The sequence below is a fragment of the Chamaea fasciata genome, unplaced genomic scaffold, assembly GCF_029207755.1.
Source record: "Chamaea fasciata isolate MVZ Bird 193981 ecotype frontalis unplaced genomic scaffold, bChaFas1.0.hap1 SCAF_7, whole genome shotgun sequence".
NCBI classification, from domain to species: Eukaryota; Metazoa; Chordata; class Aves; order Passeriformes; family Sylviidae; genus Chamaea; species Chamaea fasciata.
In genome coordinates this window covers 59800826-59821722 of record NW_027094092.1, presented here as the reverse complement: position 1 = coordinate 59821722, position 20897 = coordinate 59800826, and the positions used below count along the sequence as shown (strand labels likewise).

General features: G+C 50.3%; 1 protein-coding gene across 5 annotated transcripts in view; it reads left to right on the top strand.

Annotated features, from left to right (window-relative positions):
• The window catches only part of SAMD4A (sterile alpha motif domain containing 4A), a 98430-nt gene that overhangs the window by 60514 nt on the left and 17019 nt on the right, over nucleotides 1–20897 (top strand). For 3 of the 5 annotated variants that reach the window (XR_010721974.1, XM_066189110.1, XM_066189109.1), the window contains exons 3-4: nucleotides 610–1131; nucleotides 17349–17612. Coding sequence is in view for 4 of the 5 variants with exons in the window: in XM_066189110.1 (XP_066045207.1) it covers nucleotides 610–1131; nucleotides 17349–17612 (786 nt within the window). In the remaining variant the exon portion in view is untranslated. The remainder of the gene's footprint in view (nucleotides 1–609; nucleotides 1132–17348; nucleotides 17613–20897) is intronic. The other 2 variants (XM_066189112.1, XM_066189111.1) reach the window with 1 other exon arrangement.

The following is a 20897-nucleotide window of genomic DNA, read 5'->3' as shown; positions in this document are numbered from 1 at the left end:
CTGGAAAGCTTCTTCCCTCTGTGGTTCTCACCTGTGTTATCTCCTTTGAATCTTGACCTTTTCAATTTTCCAACCAAGTTCTTTTGAAAGGGTAGCTTTATCCACGGAGAGCTTTTGTGTAGTATTTTCTGTAATCTGCAACAATATGGAAAATCTGGGCCAAATCGTGATTTTGATTAAAATAAGCACAACAGCAGTGGAGTAGAGTTGGGTGTAGTTTCAGGAGCACCTGGTAGCTTTTGGCATCCAGTTTGGCACACTTTGCCCTGGCAATGGTTTTGGAGGGTGGCGGTCCCCTTGCCAGGGAGGTGCTCTGTGGTGGTTTGAGTGTCTTTTCTGCCGTGAGATAGGATCGGGAGAAAAGCAAAGCAGACCCAAACTTAAAGGTGTAGGTTTGTTAACAAACGCTAAAAGAAGAGAATGAAAATCATAATGAAACTTCTCAAAACACTTCCCCTTCAGTGACATGCTCCTTCTGTGGTACCACACACGTGGAAATCCCTTCGGCGTGTTGTATTTACCCTGCCAGGTCCCGGTTCTTTCTTTATTAGCTCTGTTTTTCAGTTTCTCAGTCATCTTCTTTTTTCTCCTCCCCTGTTCCTTCCACAGGAATCATTAACCAGTGGCAACAGGAATCCAAGGATAAAGCGATCTCCCTCTTGCTAACCCACCTGCCTTTACTGAAGCCCGGCAACATCGAGGCGAAAGTCGAGTACATGAAACTCTTGCCCAAGATCCTGGCGCACTCCATCGAGCACAACCAGCACATCGAGGAGAGCAGGCAGCTGCTGTCCTACGCCCTGATCCACCCCGCCACCTCCCTGGAGGACAGGAGCGCCCTGGCCATGTGGCTGAACCACCTGGAGGACCGCACGTCGTCGGGGGGCTTCGGCGGGCAGGGCCGCGGCCGCTCGGACTCGGTGGACTACGGGCAGGCTCACTACTATCACCAAAGACAGAATTCCGACGACAAACTCAACGGGTGGCAGAACTCCCGGGACTCCGGCATCAGCGTCAACGCCTCCAGCTGGCAGGACAAGAACCTGGCCTGCGAGAACGGCCACCTGCCCCTCTACTCCTCCTCCTCCGTCCCCACCACCATCAACACCATCGGCACTAGCACAAGCACCAGTGAGTACCCGCTGGGGACAGCCCCCCTCATCCCACTGGGAATTGCTGCTTTGGCGTGGTTAGCAGAGGGGCCAAACTCATCTGGGCCATAGAAAACTCCTTTTTCTTTTCTTTTTTTTTTTTTTTCCTTTCCTCACCTGCTTTTTATTATTTCCCGCTTGCCTTGTTGGGGTTTTTTTCCCCCTCTAGGGTTTCTTTCCTCTAGGTTTTTCCCTCTGGGGTTTCTTTCCCTCAAGTGCTGTGAGATTTTAAAGACCTAGGAACTGGAGAGGAGGGAAAAACAGCAAAGAGTAAGAAAAAGATAGAGCAAAAATGCATTACTGAAGGGAACCCCTTGCATTTCGTGTAGCTTTACAGTTTGTGTTTCAAGAGTGCCTAAAGCAAGCAGGAAGCTGATGCTTCACGTCCAAAAGAGAGCTGGGGGCCTTGAGGCAAGTCCAAAAGTGTGCTGAGGGCTTACTGAGAAGAAATGGGATTGGGACCCTGAGTGCAGGCATATGTTTTGGAAGCAGAACTGGAATCCACCAGCTTCAGGGTATGTGAAAACGTTCCCTTGTATTTGCAGTGCAGAGGTGTGAAGCTGCTGGTGATTGAGGAGTTTAGATGGACAGTCCTCAGTGTTTTCCAGGAGAGCTTGGTGGTTCTTCCCCCATGGAGACCTTGCCAGGCTTTGATGGATGGTGCAGAGCCCAACCCAAGGCTTGGGCGCACGGAGAGCTCCGTGCCTGGAGATCTGTCTAACACTGGTTTTTGTGTGAATGCTGTAGTGCAGCTGTAACTGGTGTTGAAAGCAGCCGTTGATACCTGTGAGCCTTCTCTGGGAGAGCAGGAATGCAGCATCTTCTCCGTGGGGTGCAGAAGCTCCCCTGCCCACCCGCTCGCTCTGTGGAGGGCTGTCACACCTTTGGGTGACTGCCACCATGTCACCTGCAGGGCTGCATGTCCTCCTTCACTCTGGGATATTCAGGAGTCTCCCCAAGATGCTTTATCAGCATCTCCTAGAAGTCAGGGGTGCAGAAAGCACTTTGGGGAGGAGAGGTTCTTGTTGGCAGCAGCCCTGGTTTCTCTGTCAGAGTGTGGAAAGCCACAATTAAATAGCTAAAAGCTTTAAAGTGGTCACTTAAGGCTTCTGGGCTTTTCTCTCTCCTGTTAGAATTGCTTTTTTTTTTTTTTTTAGTGGTGTTTCAAATCAAAAGTGGTACAAAACACAGCTCTGGGTATACTGCTGTAGCACCCTGGTCCCTGCCTCTCCTGTGTCCATCCTTGCAGGCATGTGGGGGTTTAGCAGAAGGATCTCTGCTTCTCCACGGACTCTAAACCATCATTCCCAACCAATCCCCTGTCTGTGAAGTCCCCAGCTCCTGCTGCTGTGGGACTGTGTGATGTTCAGCTTCTCTGAGAGCCAGACCCTGTGCTATGAAGCTGTTCCAGGGTGACTGAGCTGCATGGGAAAGGTCAACAGGGAGGCAGGGTGAGAAAAACCCCATTAATTTACTCGCAGCCTGTCTGTTAAACCTCTCCAAGCATTATTTTTTGGGGGATTTTCCATGTTTTTGCATGCCTGGTGGTTCAGAGGCTTTGCACAGCATGGAAGCAGTGGGAAGAGAGACTGCAGCAGGGGTCTGGTTCCACGTGTTCCACCCCTTGGCCATTGTGATCCCCAAGTACTGGAACAAGATGCCAAAACTGAGGCAACAGCTGAAATACTCGGCAGTGCCTGAGCTGCTTCGGTGCTGTGGTTTTTCCTAAATTCTCCCTGAATTTGGTGTGTTCAGCAGCAACTGGGACAGGAAGACCTGTGGGTCTGCCAACAGCCCTACACTTTACATTTTGCTTGGATTCCTCCTCAATCTCTGTCACTTTGCTTGGCTGCATCATCCTCTCCTAGTGATAGTTTAGGGCCCACGTGTTAAGCTGTTGTAACTCCTGCAGACATATTTTGGTGGCACCATGCTCAGACAACCGTGGGCTGAGCTGGAGGTGACCCAACCACACTTCATGTGTCAGTTCATAAACTTCCTTAACACAATGTTTGGCTTGGGCAAAAGCCTAGTAAGTCCACAGATAGATGCTAAAAAATAAACACGGCTGTCAGCCTTTGTCCCAGCCCCTTGCCTCAATCGATATGTTTATTAATCTTTTATTCCAGAGCAAAGCCCTCAACTCCTTAGTGTTTGTTTAGGTTTTAGCGTTGTTATTAGTTTTAAGTTTTCCCTCTTGCTCAGAGGTGTTTATCTGTGCAGAGGCTTTAATCCAGCAACACCCTGCAGGGCCCAACCTTCCCTGACCCATCCCTGCAAAGGCACTGCCTGTTCCTGACACCAAAATGGGGCAAAGTCTTTCCCAGAAACAGCGATGTGGTGATCTTGCCTGAGCTACATTCTTCTGGTGCTGTGGCACCATCAGGTTTAATGCTCTCGTGGCACAGGGCTTAAATATGGGCGGCTGAAACTCATGTGATGTTTTGCTTTGTGCTGTCCTTGACTTTGACTCAGCCTAGACTCCAGTTTGGAGATTTGGTCCAGGATTGGTTCATCTCCAGCTCTCCCATAACTGCCCTGACAGGGATTAGCCAAGGTTTAGCCAAGGCTTGAGGAGAGGTTGCAGGAGGTGAGTCTGGAGTGTTCTGAAGGAGTCACTCTGGATTTACCACAGTAATGGTGCTCCAGGAGTGGGACCAGTGTCTTAAGTGATGAATTTGGGTCTGGAGTGATCAGAGGATTTGGACTCGCCCCAAACAATGGAAGCTGGCCCAGAGAAGCTCTGGCTGTCTCATCCTTGGAAGTGTTCAAGGCCAGGCTGGATGAGTCTTCAGTCTGGTCTAATGGAAGGTGTCTGGTCCGTGGCAGGGGAGTGGAACCAGATGGGCTTTAAAGTCCCTTCCAACCCATACCATTCTGGGATACCGTGATGTTTGTGTGCTCCTTCCCATCCACTGCATCAGCAATCCCTGCAAAGCTTGAGATGCAACTTTAAACCGAGCTTTAGCATGCTGGGACTGCAGACAGCCTTGGCCTGGGCTCGGGAGCACAGGCAGGGAGGAGGCTGGAGCTGCTCTGGCATGGGGGACGGGATGAAGCCTGGAGTCCTGGCTCTGTGGCCAGGCCAGGCAGCAGTTGCAAAATGTTGGGGTTGCACAACGCCTTTGTGATGGAGACACGGCCTGGAAACTCTGAAAGGACAGAGGAAAGCAGCTTGTTTTCAAAGCTGCCAACAGCTCCTTGCGTGGGGGCTCCAGCTCCTTCCCTACCCCTGTAGCTGGCTCCGCCCGAGCACGGTCTGATGGCAGGACAGGATGTGTTGTCTAATGGAAGCGCAGCTTAGCCCTGTGTTTTCCACCCTCTCGGAAGGGAATCTGTGCAGAGGCAAAGGAGGGACTGTCATTAGCTGTGCTGAGGAGGAGAATTGCAGATACCATGGACTCATTTGGACCATAAAGTCACAGGTCAGCGAGGCATAGAAACAGTCAGAGACCTTGTCAGGGGGTATCCCACAGAGCAGGAATCCCAGGTGTTGGCCCTGTGTTCATACTGGAGGGTTGTTGCTCTCTTTGGTGTTTCAGTGTCACTGCACTGCCTGGGCTCCCCAGAGAGGGATCAGAGAGATCCTTGGACCAGCAAAGCTTTTGCCAGTCTGGAGCCACCCTTCCTCTCCCGCACAAATGGGAGAGATGCTGGGTGCTCAGGCCTGCTACACCCTTCCCATGGGAGTCTCTGCCAGAAAACTGGTGGTGTTTGTCTGCAAGGGGAAGGAGAAGGAGAGCAAGCAGAGCAAGGGAGGAGGAGGAATACTCACCTGTACAAATTTCTTGCCCTGAAAAAGAAAAATCTCCAGCTTGTCCTAGAGCTGAAGAGAAGTAAATCAGGGTTCTTCCTTCCATGCACCCCAGCCCAGATTCAAACTGGCAGAGGGCAGGGTTAAACTGGATATTGGCAAGAAATTCCTCCCTGTGAGGATGGCGAGGCACTGGCTGCCCCATCCTTGGAAGTGTCCAAGGCCAGATTGGGCAGGACTTGGAGCAACCTGGGATAGTGGAAGGTGTCCCTGCCCATGGCAAGGGATTGTACTGGATGATCTCTAAGGTCCCTTCCAACCCAAGCAATTCTGTGTTTCTGTGATCCTGCCCTACAGGCAGACCTGCAGCTGCTGGACTGTGTGTCAGGACATGGCTTGTGTGTGTGACATGGCTTGCAGGATTTTGCTCCAGTTATGGAATCCCCAGTGAGGGGGCAGATGAACATGCTGGAGCTCTCCCCGAGTCATCGGGCGATTGAGGTGGAACAAACAACCCCAAGAAAACACCTGCCACGAACAGAGTGTGGGTTTCCTGACTCTTCTCCCCTACCCTGCTGTGCAGCAGCTCACTGCCTACCACTGGAGACAACCCTGTTGCCATAGCCGGTCCCCAGACTGAGCTGGGTAATGGGATTACTGCACGTTTTAACCCACAGGACCACCCTGATCCGTGTTGGGTTGATGGGCAGCTGATGAAAGTTGTTGTCTTCTGTGTAGATTTCAGTAGCACCTGAAGAGAGGGCACTGTGTGTCCTCAGCCTGTGTTTGCCTCACACATTTCCTCCCATGCAGACTTAGCAAAACGTGTCATGAGAAAATGAAAAAGCCTTAGTGAGGTTATAGCAGTGAGGCAAACAAATGTCCTGTTCTTGCCGGGGGTGGATTAGCTTTTGGCATTGCCTTGAGAAAATTGCTCCTCAGTTGGCCTTGCTGAGACTTGGCACTCTGGCACTCATCCTGCCAGCTGGGGACACCTCTCATGCCTGCTTTTCTTCCCTCTAACTGATAGACTGAGAAAATCTCGTTGGTCTTTATTACACTTGAGCTTCTCAGTGATGGCAGACAAGGACATTTGTTGTCTTGCTCGTGCCCTCCAGTGTCACACGCAACGGGCAGGGAACACTTCCAGAAGTCTCACACTTTGTCAGGTTCCCAGTGCTACAAAATCTTGCTAATCCTGTAGCTTGAAATCAGAATTGCTGTTATGAGAAGATGAGGTGTGAGCTGAGTTACTTGCTGAAATCCATGTGCATCAGTACAGCAGCAAACAGGACTGTGAGTGAGAACAACACAGAGTCATGGAGTCACTTAGGTTGGGAAAGACCTTTAAGATCATCAAGAACATCCATAATCTTCTACTCCAGCACTGAACAGGAGATACAGATTTTCTGTCCCCTCTATAAATTCAAAGCTCCTTGTCCCTGGGAGGCACAGATGCTCAGCACACCGTCACTCAGCCAGTGAGATGAGTGGTCACCCACCACATCCTGGAGGCCATCAAGCACTGGAGATGGAAGTGGTGGTGAGCAAGAGCAATGTCCTTTTGAGGTGTCAGCAATGCTGGGAAAAATCTGTTACTGCTCTTGAGTGTGTTTTATAGCCAGTGTCCCTTCCTGTTCTAACCTTGAAACTTCAGGTTAGCTGCCCCTGCTCTTTTGGATCCTCCTTTGAGCCCGTTTGACACATTCCCTTCACTTCTTTGCTCCCAGAGAATCCCTTTTCTCACTGTGGTTTTGGCTGAGTGACAAAGGTCCATGTGATGCTGGGGTCCCACCTTGAGTCATCTCCACAGGGTTTCTAAACTGACACCCAAATCCATCAGCCAGGTTTATCTGTTGTCTCCCAAACATCATAACCTGCACTGGAAAGGTTATGATGTTAAAGGTTAACCACAACTGGAAAGGAAGAAGAGCCAGATTCACAGGGTGACTTAGAGTAACCCATCCACCACCGAAGAACACCCAGCTCAGGATATCTGGAAGGGTGATTCTCCTGTTCTGTTCGTTCAGGACTTGCAGACCACAGGTGGTTTTGCTCCTGGGGATGCCCATCCTTGCAGCCATGGGGCAGGAGTCTCTTACCGGCAGCTGCTGGCTCTCAGGGCGTGCTGGTGGCCCTGGGGGATGTGGATGGCTCTGGGAGACACGGATGGCTCAAGGGGAATTCCAGTGCCTGTGGCAGGATGGCTCTGGGAGAATATGGGTGGCTCAGGGAGGGTATGGATAGCCCTGGGGGGTTGCAGGTGGCTCTGTGGGGATGGGGTTAGCAAGGCAGAGCTGATGTTACCTGAGGCATCAGACGGCAGAGACAGAGCAGGGTCCTCGCTGCCGTGCCCGCTCTGCTCTCTCTTGGGAGCAAGTGACAGCACGGGGCATATGTGCAGCCTACAGCTTTTGGGATGTGCTGATCCTGCTGTAGCAGGGTGTGGAGCAAGTGAGGCATCCCTGCTTGCCAAGCAGAGTGAGTGAGTAGGCAGCAAAGGGAACACATTTCCCATGGGTGTGCTCTGGCAAATGGATTTTCACATGGGCCGCGGGGTAGATCTTGTGGCTGTTCCTCTGCTTGACCCCTCATCAACCACAGTGGCTGGAGGCAGAGATGTCACAAAAAGGCAGAAGGGTCTCCAAAAGGAAAGAGGAGAGCAGACCTTGAGGCTGGGCTCCGCGGTGACTTGCACCAGGTGATGATACCATGGGTGGCTCATAACCATGTGTGGTTGGTCCAGGCACACGTGAGTGCTCCTAATCCAGCCCTTCTGACACCAAATGATGCTTCCAGACACTTCAGCATTCCGTGTGCTCTGGGCTGCCCTAGCCCTTGCCAACTGCCCTGCGTGGGTAAGCCATGAAGCAGGTGATGGTTGGTCTGCATGGATGGGGAGGAGGAGAGGGAGCCCTGGGCGCCAGCCAGAGACATGCGGCTGTGCCCAAAGTGGGCATGTCACGCATGTGTCCTCTGGGGTCACACAGTTCCTTCCTCTGGACCTTCTTTATGCAAGCTTTGGTCTGGACTCACGCATGGAAACAGCGTGAAGCTGTGTCAGGGGAGGTTTAGGTTGAATATCAGGAAAAGGTTCTTTGCCCACAGGGTGGCTGGGCACTGGAATAGGCTTCCCAGGAAAGTGGTCACAGCCCCAAGCCTGACAGAGGTCCAGAAGTGTTTGAACGCTCTCAGGCACAGGATGGGATTCTTGGGATGTCCTGTGCAAGGCCAGGACCTGGATTCAGTGATCCTTATGAGTCCCTTCCAACTGTGCATCTTCTGTGATTCTGTGCTCTTCCAGAGCACTGCTCCCAAATTCACACACCCTGCTCACGGAGCGATGGCTCTGCAGCTTCCTGGCTGGAACGAGGCCACCTAATTTGGGAATCTCTATTCCAGCAGCACCCAGGGATGTTCCCACCCTCTCAGCTTGTGAAATCCCAGTGCAATCAGCGACTGTAGGCGCTTGGGGCAGGGAGTGCCTGCCATGGGTTTGCTGTTGATGTGTCGCTTGTCCCTTGACGTGCAAGTTGGGGTGGGGGGAGATGGAAGCCTGTGGCTCTGATGCCACCTCCAGTTTCCTGACAGCAGTCTGGATGTCCCGGGGATGCATGTTAGGAAGCAGCAGCAGTGGTTTTGTGCGTATCCCACAGTCCCTGGGATTCCTGTCACCAGTGATTGGCCCTTGTGACCTGGAAGTGGCACAGGAACTGCCGGGGCAGCTGATTGATGCTCTCCGGGTTGTGGAGCAAAGTCAAACAGCCCCAGTAATTCTCTCAGACCCCTTGGCAGTCTCCTCTCTCTGGGAGGTTCTGTTGATGGATGGACCCTCCTAGACCTGGGTGTTTTTCCAGCCTCCCTGGTGCCTGTTGGATACAGGCACAGACCACAGCAAGCTGTGGTCACTCCGTGCATGGGATCTTGGTGCTCTCCCGAGGGAAGCTTTGCTTTTCCCATCACCCCGTGAGCACCTGTGGGTTCCTGTCTGCACTTTGTATCACCCCTGGAGCCATCAGCAAGGGGCTGAGGGCTCCGTCTGGGAGCCAGGGATGTTCCTCAGCACCTCCACTATTAACTTACATCTGTTAAGGGCCTTATGAGTAATTCCCTCCTCAAACCTTCCCTGCTCCTCCGTGACCTCATCCCAACACCACCATTCCCCAGCCTTCTCTCAAAGCATCACTAAGATCACATTTGTGATGTTTTCCTGACAATCTTCATGCAGCAAGGAACCCCTGGAGAGAATCCCCTTCCCGTTGCTCATCCTTCGAATCCGTGCAGCCCCGGGCTTTGGCAAGTAGAGGAATGGAAAGAGATGAGCTCTCCTTCCCTCCACCATCACACAGCATCTGCAGAGAAGTGGCAGGAGGGCACGGAGCAGGGATGGGAATGCTGCGGTTTGGATTCATCCGGAGCGTCTCCAGTCTCCTTCCCCACTGCACTGGGACTTGCTGTGTTCTCCTGACTCAGTAACACACTGCTGTTTAATTAACTTCTGACTTCTGGTTTAAAGGAGCAGTGCACAAAATAGTTATTTACTTCATTTGGAAATTCTTTTATTCGTTACCATAATTATAGCTTCCTCCCCCTTTTTTTTTTCTTTTTTTCTTCTTTTTTTTTTTTTTTGGATATTTTAATTAGCAGGGGAAGGGAGGGAGGGAGGGGGAATATTTGCTGCTCTCCTTGTGGTTATCACATCCTTCAAATTACTAAAAGAGGCTGGGATAATAGGTCTGGTGATTATATATAGGCACCATCTGCTCTGTGGCTGCTTCCTATCAAAGTGCAGTTAGGAGAGTGCAAGGAGGATATTTTCTCTCCAGCTATATTAAGACTGTTTCCATCTCGGCTCCAAAGCAAAGCTCTCTGCATGCAAATGGATCAAATGCGCTGTAATCAATGGCTCAGTTTTGGCAGCCTCGAAGCTGGTTTGGTTTTTTGTTTTGTTGGGTTTTTTTTTTAAATTTTGTTTTATTTTCCCCTCAAGTTTTGCTGTTCCCATCCGTTACGCAATTTTATTTCAGGCTGGCTGTTCTGCATTTGATGTTTCCTTGTAACCATAGTCGCCCCTGTTTGCTGAGCAATGCGGTCTCGTGTTAGCTGGCGCAGGGATCTGTGTCATAACTCGAATGCGAGGCAATATCTGAGCAATCAGGAATGTTTTGGAGGATGATGAAGGCAGATTTTTGGGATGCATCTGCTGTCGGTATGTAGAGGAGGTGGAAAGCTGAGCTGAGTTAATTTGGAGCAGTAACGGGAAAGAATTAATACTCTGGTTTGTGCTACCAGCCGTGGCTGTCCCGTTGCTGCTGGGGATTGTTGGGGAGCATTGCAGGGCTCAGGGTTTGGGAGTCATAGAATTTTAGAATTCCAGGCTGGTTTGTGTTGGAGGAGACCTTGAAGAACATCCAGTTCCACTCCTGCCATGGGCAGGGACACCTTCCACTATCCCAGTTTGCTCCAAGCCCTGTCCAGCCTAGACTGGAACACTTCCAGCTATCCAGGGGCAGCCGCAGCTTCTCTGGCCAACCTGTGCCAGGGCCTCACCACCCTCAGAGGGAAGAATTTCTTCCCAGTTTGACCCTGCCCTCTGTCAGTGAGAAGCCATTCCCTGTCATGAGGTGTCCCATCTTCTGCATGTGATGAACTGGATACTGCGTTTGTTCCTTGGTGGCCTCAGAGACCCAGCAGGCCTCTCTTTTCTCCTGAAGCTGGTAAGATTTTATGCTTTTGGAAGAGAGGGAGGAGAAGGAATAAGACATGGCCAGCCCAGATGGAAGGGGAAGGTGCTTGGGATGGGGCGTGTGAGTTCCCAAGAGGTGGAGGCCAGAGGAAGGTTGAAACACTGAGGAATTTGTCTTGCAGAATTTGTGCCGTGGTGCCTACAAGAGAGGGGGACTAGGTGGCTTTTTTGAATGAGTGAAAGTGGCTAAAAAGAGGTAAGGGAAGAGAACATCCAGAACGAGTTGGCAAGGATGGAAAAGGCTGCGGGTCTCTTTCAGTCTGGGTGAGGGCTGTGAGATGTACATCGCGTAAGACACCCGTTATCCTCATGTATTTTGTCACAGCTGAAGGCGCTCTGCCTCCCTGCTCTCACTCCACAGCTTTTTAATGACTCTAGGGATTATTGGATCCCAGTTTCTTGGGGCAATTCCAGAGGTTTCACTTCCACCCCTTTCACCTGACTGGTTTAAGGCCCTTCGTTTCTCACTCCCGGTTTTCCATAGGTTGCACGTTGCTGTGTAAAGGATGCACATCCTCCAGGTTGGCCTCCTGAAATGGTTGTATGTGGTGGAGGAGTTTCTCCATCTGGAGTGTAACGTGTGGTGGAAGCTGTTGCTGTTGGAAATCTCAGCAGGGAGATGCTCCTCAGACCAGGGATTGAAGCAGTGGGGAGCCCTGGCTGCTGCTTGAGCAGAGGAAATGTTCTTGGACGTCCCTTTTGGGTGGAGAAGGACTTTGGGAAGGAGAGTTTCTGCATCCCAGTGCTCTTTATCTGGCTTCATTCGTGAGCAGGGGAGGAATTTCTCCCAGGAGCCCATAGCAAAAGCTATTTTCTGGGATAATTAGGGAGGCTTGGTTCAGCACAGCAGCATTTGATATTAATGGACCGGGACTCCCCAGGGACAAACGCTGATTTTCCGTGGGTTTGTGTATAGATTTAGAAGAAAAAAAAAATGCATTTATTGGCCTGGACATCGGGGCATTGTGTTTACCCCAAGAGACTCGTGGTTTAGGGCAGCACCTCCTTGCAACATACCCCTAATCCTCCATCCCCACCCACTCCCAACTCCCTGAGTCACCATTCCATGCATTCTTTTGTCTGTGAGTTAAATCCTGGTTGGATTCACATCTATTCTGTCTTGCTCCCACCTTGCTGGATGCTCTAGTGGGAAGCAAGGACCTTCCAGTACTTAGAAGGGGCTCGTAAAGGAGAGGGAAAGGAACTTCTTACATGGGCTGATAGTGATAGGACAAAGGGGAAAGGTTTTAAATTGAAAGAGCTGAGATTTAGATTAATTTTAAGAAGAAATTCTTGGCTGTGAGGGTGGGGAGGCCCTGGCACAGGGTGCCCAGAGAAGCTGTGGCTGCCCCTGGATCCCTGCAAGTGTTTCAGGCCAGATTGGACGGGGCTTGGAGCACCCTGAGATAGTGGAAGGTCTCCCTGTCCATGGCAGGGGGTGGAACTGGATGTTCTTCAAGGTCCCTCTCAACCCAAACCATCCCAGGATTCCATGAAGGAGCTTGAAAGCAGCTCCTGAGCTCCTGCTGCTGGGTGAGACAAGCTGGGCTTCCTTCCAGAAACACATCCCGTTGGATTGCTGGAGCCACCAGGGTCTGAATTTACACATCTTTAGATGCAGCCCCGCTCCTGCTGCCGCACAAATGAGTAAATAACAGCCACAGCAGTTCCTGCTGGAGCCAGGCTGCAGCTCCACGTGTGTTTGTGCCATGCAGGGAATTTCAAAACCCCCTGTGAGGGTTCCTTCCCTGCTGAGCCTGGATGGGGCCTCGTGCGCACTGCTCGCAGGGAGCAGCAACAAACGGGTTATTGTTTCTCTGTCCAGTTTCTTGAACAGGAAACTGTGTTTAAAAACACCATTTCTGAAAAAAAAAAAACAAAAAACAAAAAACGTTTTCTTGACAGTCTTTTCTGCAGTCTGTGCTTCTTCCCATTTCTCTGCTCGAGGCAGCACTCTGCTTGTAGGGATTTTTTTTTCCTGATGCAGGGGTTAATACCAGTAATTCCCTAATACCACTATTTTCCTTACACCCAGTGTCTTCTTGCATTTAGGACCCTGGATTTCACCCCTTCGTGGGTTATATCAGCCCGTGGTTCAGAGGCCAGGACATGGATTATCCCACTCCTGCAAACACAGTTAAAGTCACAGCCACAGAACACAGGGAGATTAAAGGAAAAAAGGCACACAAAGAAGAGGCTCCAAGGGTTAGGGGATGTTGAGCCGAAAAATGTTCCCTCAGGTTCTGCCCTGGCCGTGCTGGAGCTGCCTGGGGCAGCGTGGGGAGGGGGTGAATGGGGTGCCCAGGAAGGAGGCTGGGTGCCAGCTGGGCAGTGTGACCCACTGGCAGCTCTTTCCAAGGGTTCTCGGCAAAGGAACTCTGGAAAAGCCCTGGGCATTGGTGTGCCAGCACGGGGAAGCCTTCCTGGAGGAGAGGATGTGTCGTGACTGGGATAGCAAGGAGGAGGCGGAGGGGAGGACTGAGTTGAACTTGGGGTTTGCTTTGTTTCCCCTCTCCCTGGGGGAGCTTCCAGGCTGCACAAAACCTTGTGTGGATTAAAAACAGACCCACTTTTTGGGGTCAGGCTGCTGTTCCAGGTACCAGCAGAGCAGGAAAGGAGCTGTATGTGATCAGATGCTGCCTGAGGACGCACCATAAACAGCTTTGTGGCCCAGAAGTGCCAGTTTTAGATTAAAAAAAAAAAAAAAAAAAAAAAAAAGAAGAAGGTCCCGAAGAGTTCAATATGCACCTTGCAGTGCTTTTTCCTTTCTGCAAGCACGGGGAAGATGTTATTTGGAATTGTAACCTGATGTATGGACCCTGTGCTGGTCCTTTGGGTGTCAGGAGCGTGGTGGGGACTGGAGAATTCTGAATACTCCCAGTGGTGGGTTTGGTTCTCACTGGAAACTCTCACATGTGTGTCTTGTCAAGGACTTTGGCAGCCCTCTAAACCAGATTTCATGGAGGGCAGAGGGAGGGTGAGCATCTTGTCAGCTGTCCCACGCTGTGTGGAGGAAGGTCTGCCTGCAAAGCCCAATTCCTCAGCTCTAATTACAGGAATGGGTGGCTTTTCCCTTCTCAGGCTGAAAAAAGTTGGCCCAAAACCCTGAGAAACCACAACACAAATGTCTGACGCTGTTCCACGTGGTCCTCAGCGAACAAAAACCCTCTTGAAATCAGCCCTTGCCTCCCAAAATAGGCAGCACCACTTCAAAAGGGAAGAGAGGGGGAGAAAATAAAAAAAAAAATCCCAAACCCAAGGCTTCAGGGGATGAGAGCACTTGCAGCCTCAGAGTTTCTGTAAGTGTGTTGTGGTGCCTGCCAGCCCAGCAAAGGGTTTGGTCTGAGATAAATCTGGATTTGCCTGGGGAGGGTCCCACAGGGATGCTCCCAGCACGGTCAGCAGCTGCCTCCTGTGATGGGGAGCTTTGTTGTCATCACTCCTTCTCCATCCTCCACTTCTTGTTTTTTACCTGGGAATATTCCCCTGAGCTTGATCCCAGTCTGGAGGTCATGGAGAGGTTTCTTGCAAGGAAACCTGGTCTGTGTGCACCTAAAAGGGCAGGAAGACACATCTAAACCAAAAGTGGGGCACTCTTACAAGCCGTAGGGGATCTGTGTGCCAGCATGGGATGCCCTTTGGAGCCGTGGTTTCCCCTCTTCATTTGCCCAGCTCACAGCATTCAGAGAGGCAGCCATTCCCATCCACCTTCTGGGAGCTTATCTTGCCCCAGAATAACATTTTAGGTTTCCTTTTTAAATTAAAGCTTAGTATTTTTGTAGTAAAAGAAAAGGAGGCTTGAGTGTAAGGTGATAAGCTCACACTTGGTTTTCTTCTGCTGAAGTTGAAGCCCACGTGGACCATTTGTTTTAGCCAGGAGCAGCCCTGGATTCACCTTGGGCCATCCAAAAAGCACACAGAATGGTCAAATTCAAGTCAGGGCCTACAACAAACAGATGCGTTGGAAATAATTAGCTGTATTCTCTTATTTCAAAAACCTGAGGGCGTGACCACAAGAAAGCAGCATTAATAAATATTATTAATAAATATAATAAATATGGGCATTTATTAATCCCCTGGGTGATTCCAGAGGGATGCCATCCCAGCATTCTCAGCATTTTTAGGGCTGATGGAAATGGGTAAGAGAGTTTGCAAGAAATCACATTATCACCAATGTCTGTTAGAGCCAGAAGGCAAACCCTAAAGTTAGGCCAGTGCTGAGAGCCCTTAAATCATCTCAGCCTGGTCCCCAGAGCAGCTGGGGTGGTTTCAAAGAGCTGGGGACTTTGCAGCATCCTTTGCAGAGGGATTGTCACTGCCGCATCTCAGGGGGTTGTGTGAACTGACTCACAGTTCAGTAAAAATTTGGCCAAGGAAAACGTGTTCTCTTGGATCCAGCGCTGCATTATCTCAGGGAAAGAAGTGGAACTGATTTTTATCTGTTGCACCGGATGGTTTCTAATTGTCCCTGGCCATCCTTTGGAGTTCATTATTTCTCCTTGAGCCGACACCGGCTTCTAATTAGGGGATGTAAAATGAAGATGGAAGAGCAGCAGTTTGCAGGGGTATTGCTGCTCGTGAAGGAATCCGGGCTGGATTTATGCCAAAAATACCCTCTTGTGTGCAGGGTTTTGGTGGGGAGAGGGTGGTGTAAGCGCTGCTGGGTACCAGTGTCTGCACACACCCTGTAAGAGCCGGATTAGCAGAGCAGCCCTTGGCCTCCTGGAAGGGGAAATTAACCTCAGTCCTCCTTGTCATTTCTCCTGCATCTCTCCTTCATCTAAGGGGCACAAATATTTCTTAAATTAGAGGGTTTCATACAACGGATTCAGGGTGGATTCTCTCCCCAGGGCAGAGTGACTGTGGCAGGGGGCAGCAGGCACTGAAGGGCTCTGGGTGGTGTGGAGCCGATGCTCAGCCCTGGTGATGCATTTTAACCAATTTATCCATTTTTTTTCCCCCTGTAATTCCCCCTGTATTTTGGCGGTTTTGAATCCCAAATATATTTTTCTCCTGGGAGGGTGATGTGTCATCTACGGATGCTGTTTTGGGGGTACAACTGCAAAGCCAAGAGCTGAAAAAGCTTGGCCAAGACCTTCTGAAATCCCATCTACTTCCCCATCCGGATGCATCGCATCACGGCTTTGGGAAGCGTAACACTGCTCTGGAAGCAATCTCAGGATCTCATTGACATCCTTTTCTGCCAAGAGACTTCTGGAAGATGTTTATATAGTTTTTAAATGGGAAAGGAACAAATTCTTCCCCATAAGCCACCCCCGGTGCTTCCCTGCAGAGCATGGTGTCAGTGTTACGTGTTGGCACAAGAAAACCTTTTCAGAAGTAGGAATTATTTAAACATTAGAGAAATCCACAGGTTTTTTTGGCCTCATCCAGCAGCTGCCTGTGGTACCAGCTGCTTTTTGCAGGTGGTTAATAAATGCAAATGTGCTCTGGTGTTTCTCTCTCCCCTCCTTTTGTAACCCCCACTACTGCCTCGCTTTCATCCTGCTCCTGGTCAGCAAGATGGCTTTGATGGTGGGTTTTCCCCCAGGCTTGAGCTGGGAATTAAGCCTGGCTTAACCTTTGCAGCACAGTGCACCTGGCTGGGGGTTTTCCACCAAGACTCATTTATATTAAATAATAACATGGACAGGAGTCTTGAGTGGTTTTGGTGAACTGCTGTAAATGCGAAAAAAGGGGATTAAGGAGCTTTGGGGCTTTGGTGCTTTAGATGGAAAAGCCTTGAGAACAATGAGTTGCCCCCAGGTTTTGTACAGTTTAAAAATTTGGTTTGGAAAGAAAAATTGAAAAGTTTTTTTTTTTTTCTTTTGTTCCTTGTAGGCTGAAAGGTCATTCTAACCCCTCTGCCCTCAGATTTTCCTGGAGCAGGGAAATTTTCCTTGGTTTGCATCCTAAATCTGTATGTTAAATTACACACACTGTGTTTATGGTTAAACCAGTAGTTTAGTGACTCTGAGTGGTGGAATTTGAATTTTGTTAAGTAAACAGAACTATCTTTTAGTACTTCTTTCAGTGCTTAAAACAGAGATAGTCCTTGGAAGTGTTTAAGGGCAGGTTGGACGGGGCTTGGAGCAACCTGGTCTAGTGGTCGGTGTCCCTGCTCATGGCAGGAGATTGGAATGAGATCTGTAAGGTCCCTTCCAACGCAAACCATCCCATTATCCTGTGATTTTAGTAGGACTCAACCAGGCTGAGACATTCCTGTGGATGAGAAGTACCCTTGCAATGATATTGGGAGATGTTTAAGTGCTCCTGCTTCAGGGTACAAGCCAGGTCCTAAGCCAAAGGGAGAGACAGAGATGCTTCCCTTGGATTTCTATGGGGACATCCCCATCCTGGGGATTTTGACGCTCTGGAACTGCTCGATGGATGTTTTTTTCCCTAGAGATGGAATCCATGCAACACCTTCCCTTGAGCAGCCCAAGGTAGCTCGTGTTACCCCATCTCCTTGCAGGTACTCCCATCCTTTTTGCTTCCCAGGAGGCAAAGCAGAGAGCTCAGGGTAGGGCTCAGGGCTGCTGCAAAGCCATCAGCGAGGCACCATGGCCAACCACCACCACACATTTTATAATTTCATTTGATTATTATTCTTTATTTTTTTTTTTTTTTCGGGGGACTCTGCTGCATCCCGGGCCGCGAGGGGGGAATAACCTCTTTGATTTTATTTTTTTTTCAGTTCTCTCAGGCCAGACACACCACAGCCCTTTGAAACGCTCTGTGTCCCTTACCCCACCCATGAATGTGCCAAACCAACCTCTAGGACATGGATGGATGTCTCATGAGGACTTACGAGCTAGAGGACCCCAGTGCATCCCTTCCGATCATGCCCCCCTGTCTCCACAAAGCAGTGTAGCCTCTTCGGGAAGTGGTGGGAGTGAACATTTAGAAGATCAGCCTTCCGCTCGTAACACATTCCAGGAGGAAGGGAGTGGGATGAAAGGTGAGTGACAAACCAGCTCCCCCCTCACCCCCCAGCACCCAGAGGCAGGAGGGGAAGAGCCGCCGTTCCCGGCAGCTCGGGGCTCTGGGATGGCGGTTCTGGGCGAGGATCCTCCTGACCCAACGGGGCCTCCCGGCGTTTTCTTCCCGGCTCAGGAATTTAGGTTTAGGGGAATGCGTTGGGTTGTCTTTTAACTAGCAGCTGGTCCTGATCTGACGTCTTGCACTTGGGTGCCAGTGGGCTGGTTTTGCCCCAAAAACCCTGTGAGCTGCCAGCTTTCCAAAAAGCTGGATTTTTTCCATAGCCTGTGGCTTTTGGCTGCGAGTGGTGCTCTTTTTTTCTCTTTCTTTTTTTATGACGGTGAGAAATATCTCAGAGCAAGCTTAGCAAGCCACGTGTGATTTACCATTGCAGTGTTTGGTACCCACCAAGTATTTGGGGAAGTTTTGGCTTGGGATACATGTTTGCAGTGAATTTAACCCGTGTGTGTTTCGGTTGGTTGTCCCGTTACACCTGCATTTCGCAGAGATTTTGGCAATAAACATATGTGGTTCTGGCGGTAAACAAGGCAGAAATAAACCCCACTTGCTGCAGTCAAAGATACAGAGCAAACTTCAGGCTGAGGGGGAATGAATAGATAAAAACTGGGCAAACACATGGACTGTGTGTTCCTGGGAACAGACTGAAAACGACCCTGCAGCTCTCAGACTGAGTTGAACAACTCCAATTTGCAATAATGCGAAGCGGCTCGATTGTGTTCAAACCAGTGGTGTATCAGAATAGGGAAATAATTGTATTTTTTAACAGTCACAAGGTCTGATTTTAGTCTAATTACAGACAAATTGAGATATGGATTAATCTGTGTGATGTGGGACTGCATTTGGCTTGGCTCTGAATGGCTTTGATGTGCATGAAATAAATGCATGAAAAACCCCTCACGGTTCCAAGGAATGTAACAGAGGCAGGTCGGGTCCTGCAGTCTGTCTGGCCAGAACTTTTTGGGAGCAAGTGTTTCAGGGGGGGAGCTGTTTAACACTACATTTCTCCAGGTTTCTGCAGAAGGAGCTGGGGAGGAGACCACGGGGAGCTTGGCTCCCTGTGATCCGCAGCTGCAGCTCCGGGATCTGCGTGGATAGAAACATCCCAGTGCCGTGCAATCAACCTGTGTGGCCAAATCCACAAAACCCAGAGGCTGTCCCCGAGCAATGATCAATTAAATAACCCCCACATATTAACACATCCCCTTACTGCTGCGTGCAGCTGGGATATGTCCACCCTTCCTCGGGCTGTCCCTTCCCAGACTTCCAAACATGATTCCTCCATTGCTGACTCAGCCAAATGGCTTTTGTCCCCCTGTCCAGGGGCGTGCAGAACAGATGTTCACAACCTCTGGTGTCTATGCCTGCCATGTCCTCCCCCCTCAGCTGGGTTTTCTTCAGGCTGAACCATTCCAGTGCCTTCCCGGATGATGTTTTCTAAATTTGGGGTTGTTCCTGCTCCTCTCTGCCAGGTTTTTTTTTTTTCCAAAAAGTCCGCGTTTTATTGAAGGTGTGTTGCCCAAAACTGGACTTGGAAGCAGAGCAGAGGCTTGTTTGCCTCCAGACAGCATTCCTGTGGCTGTGTAGCTCATCGTCCTCAAATAACAAAGCTCCATGGGCTGCATATGCCCCATTGTATCCCCACAGCTTTCCTGAAAAAAAAAAAAAAAAGAGAGAGAGGACTGCCCGTTCCCTGCACTCCGATCGTGCCGTTTCTCGTCCCTGCACAAACACACAACTTGGTGCATTTTTATTGGGCTGCCTCGTGTTCCATCCAGACCGGCTGCTCTGGCTGCCAAGTGCCTTCTCTGAATTGCAGCCACGTCTCCCCCAGTGGCTGCAGGCTCTTGTGGCTGGGTGTCACCCCTGCTTCTGGTCAGCTGGTTCCTTCTTTAACACCCTCCGGGGCATCCAGGAGGATCCAGACGCACGGGATCTGGAATGTGAGGAACCCATGACAGATCCCCACCTGCCTTACCATCTCCCCCAGTGTCACCTATTTCTTTCCTTTCTATTTATACTCTCATGTCTCCAATTTCTTTTCTTTCCATCTATCTTCATGCCCTTTGGCTTTATCCTAGCTCTTGGTTTCTCCAGGGGAAGATATGGACACTTGATTCTCCATGGAGCCCATCTGTTTGTCTGTCCATTCCCACGTCCCTGCCCATGGCAGGGGGTTGGAATTAAATAATCTCTAAGGTCCCTTCCAACCCAAACTGTTCCAGGATCCTGTGATTCCTGGGGCACAGCTTGGGAAGCACCAGGAGGAAGGTCTGGGTAGAGCTGGGGGTTTCTTCTGGGTGTATATCCAAGGTGTCCTGTGTGTAAATTTGGCAGGGTGAGCTGTTTTCCTTCTAAATTTCCCGACAGCCGTGCCATGACTTTGCAATTAGCTCCTGGTAATTGCTGATTAAAGAGTAGCTCTGCAGGCAGGTGGTTCACCCATCCGTGGAGAGCTTTGGGAAGTTTGACTTTCCAAAGACCATGAAATCACCTTGCATGTCCTTGCACCTCCTGGTTGCCTCTTCCCTGTGGGAAGGGGGAAAGCTCCACCACATACAACACACCCTCTGTGTCCTGGGGTGGCTTCTTCTCCCCAGTCTGCTTCCAGGATTGCCATCTCTGCTGGTAGGGGGGCTCTGGGACCATCACTCTCCCCAAAATTAAGGCATGAGCCAGACAGGCTGATGCAAAGGCAAAGAGCTGCCTCTGCAAAGGTTGCAGATGGGTTTCCTGCAGGGTCCAGTGTTTACATGAAGTTGCATCTGTCTTCTGGAAGTATCCCTGTGGGCTTTGCCATTGCCATGGACGTGTGCCAAAGGCAGGTGTCCCATGGGGACGTGGGATCAGGGAGACTTTCAATGTGCTGTCACTAGAGTGGTGTGGGTTTGGTTAAAATGTTGTTGAGATTTGAGCCTGTGCTGGAAGTGGGGCTTTTTGCTAAGAGGTTTTTATTTTGAACAGACGCCAGTTTAAGTGGGTGCTGGTAGCAGACTTTGGGACTGTTGCATGTCAGAACTTTCGGAAAACGGTGAATTTCAGCCCGTCTGTGCTCAGTAATTGCTTTTCCCCGTGTTTGGTGTGGGGGGGATTGATCTCCTGTGCAGCGCTTGAGGAATTTCATTGACACGTGGATCCCAATGTGTGTGTGGGATTTGGAGAGTGTAAGCAAGACGCAGCACCTTGGGACTGTTTGCATCCTCTGCTTGAATGCAAGGTGGGTTTGGGATCAGCCTGGGCAGCAGGA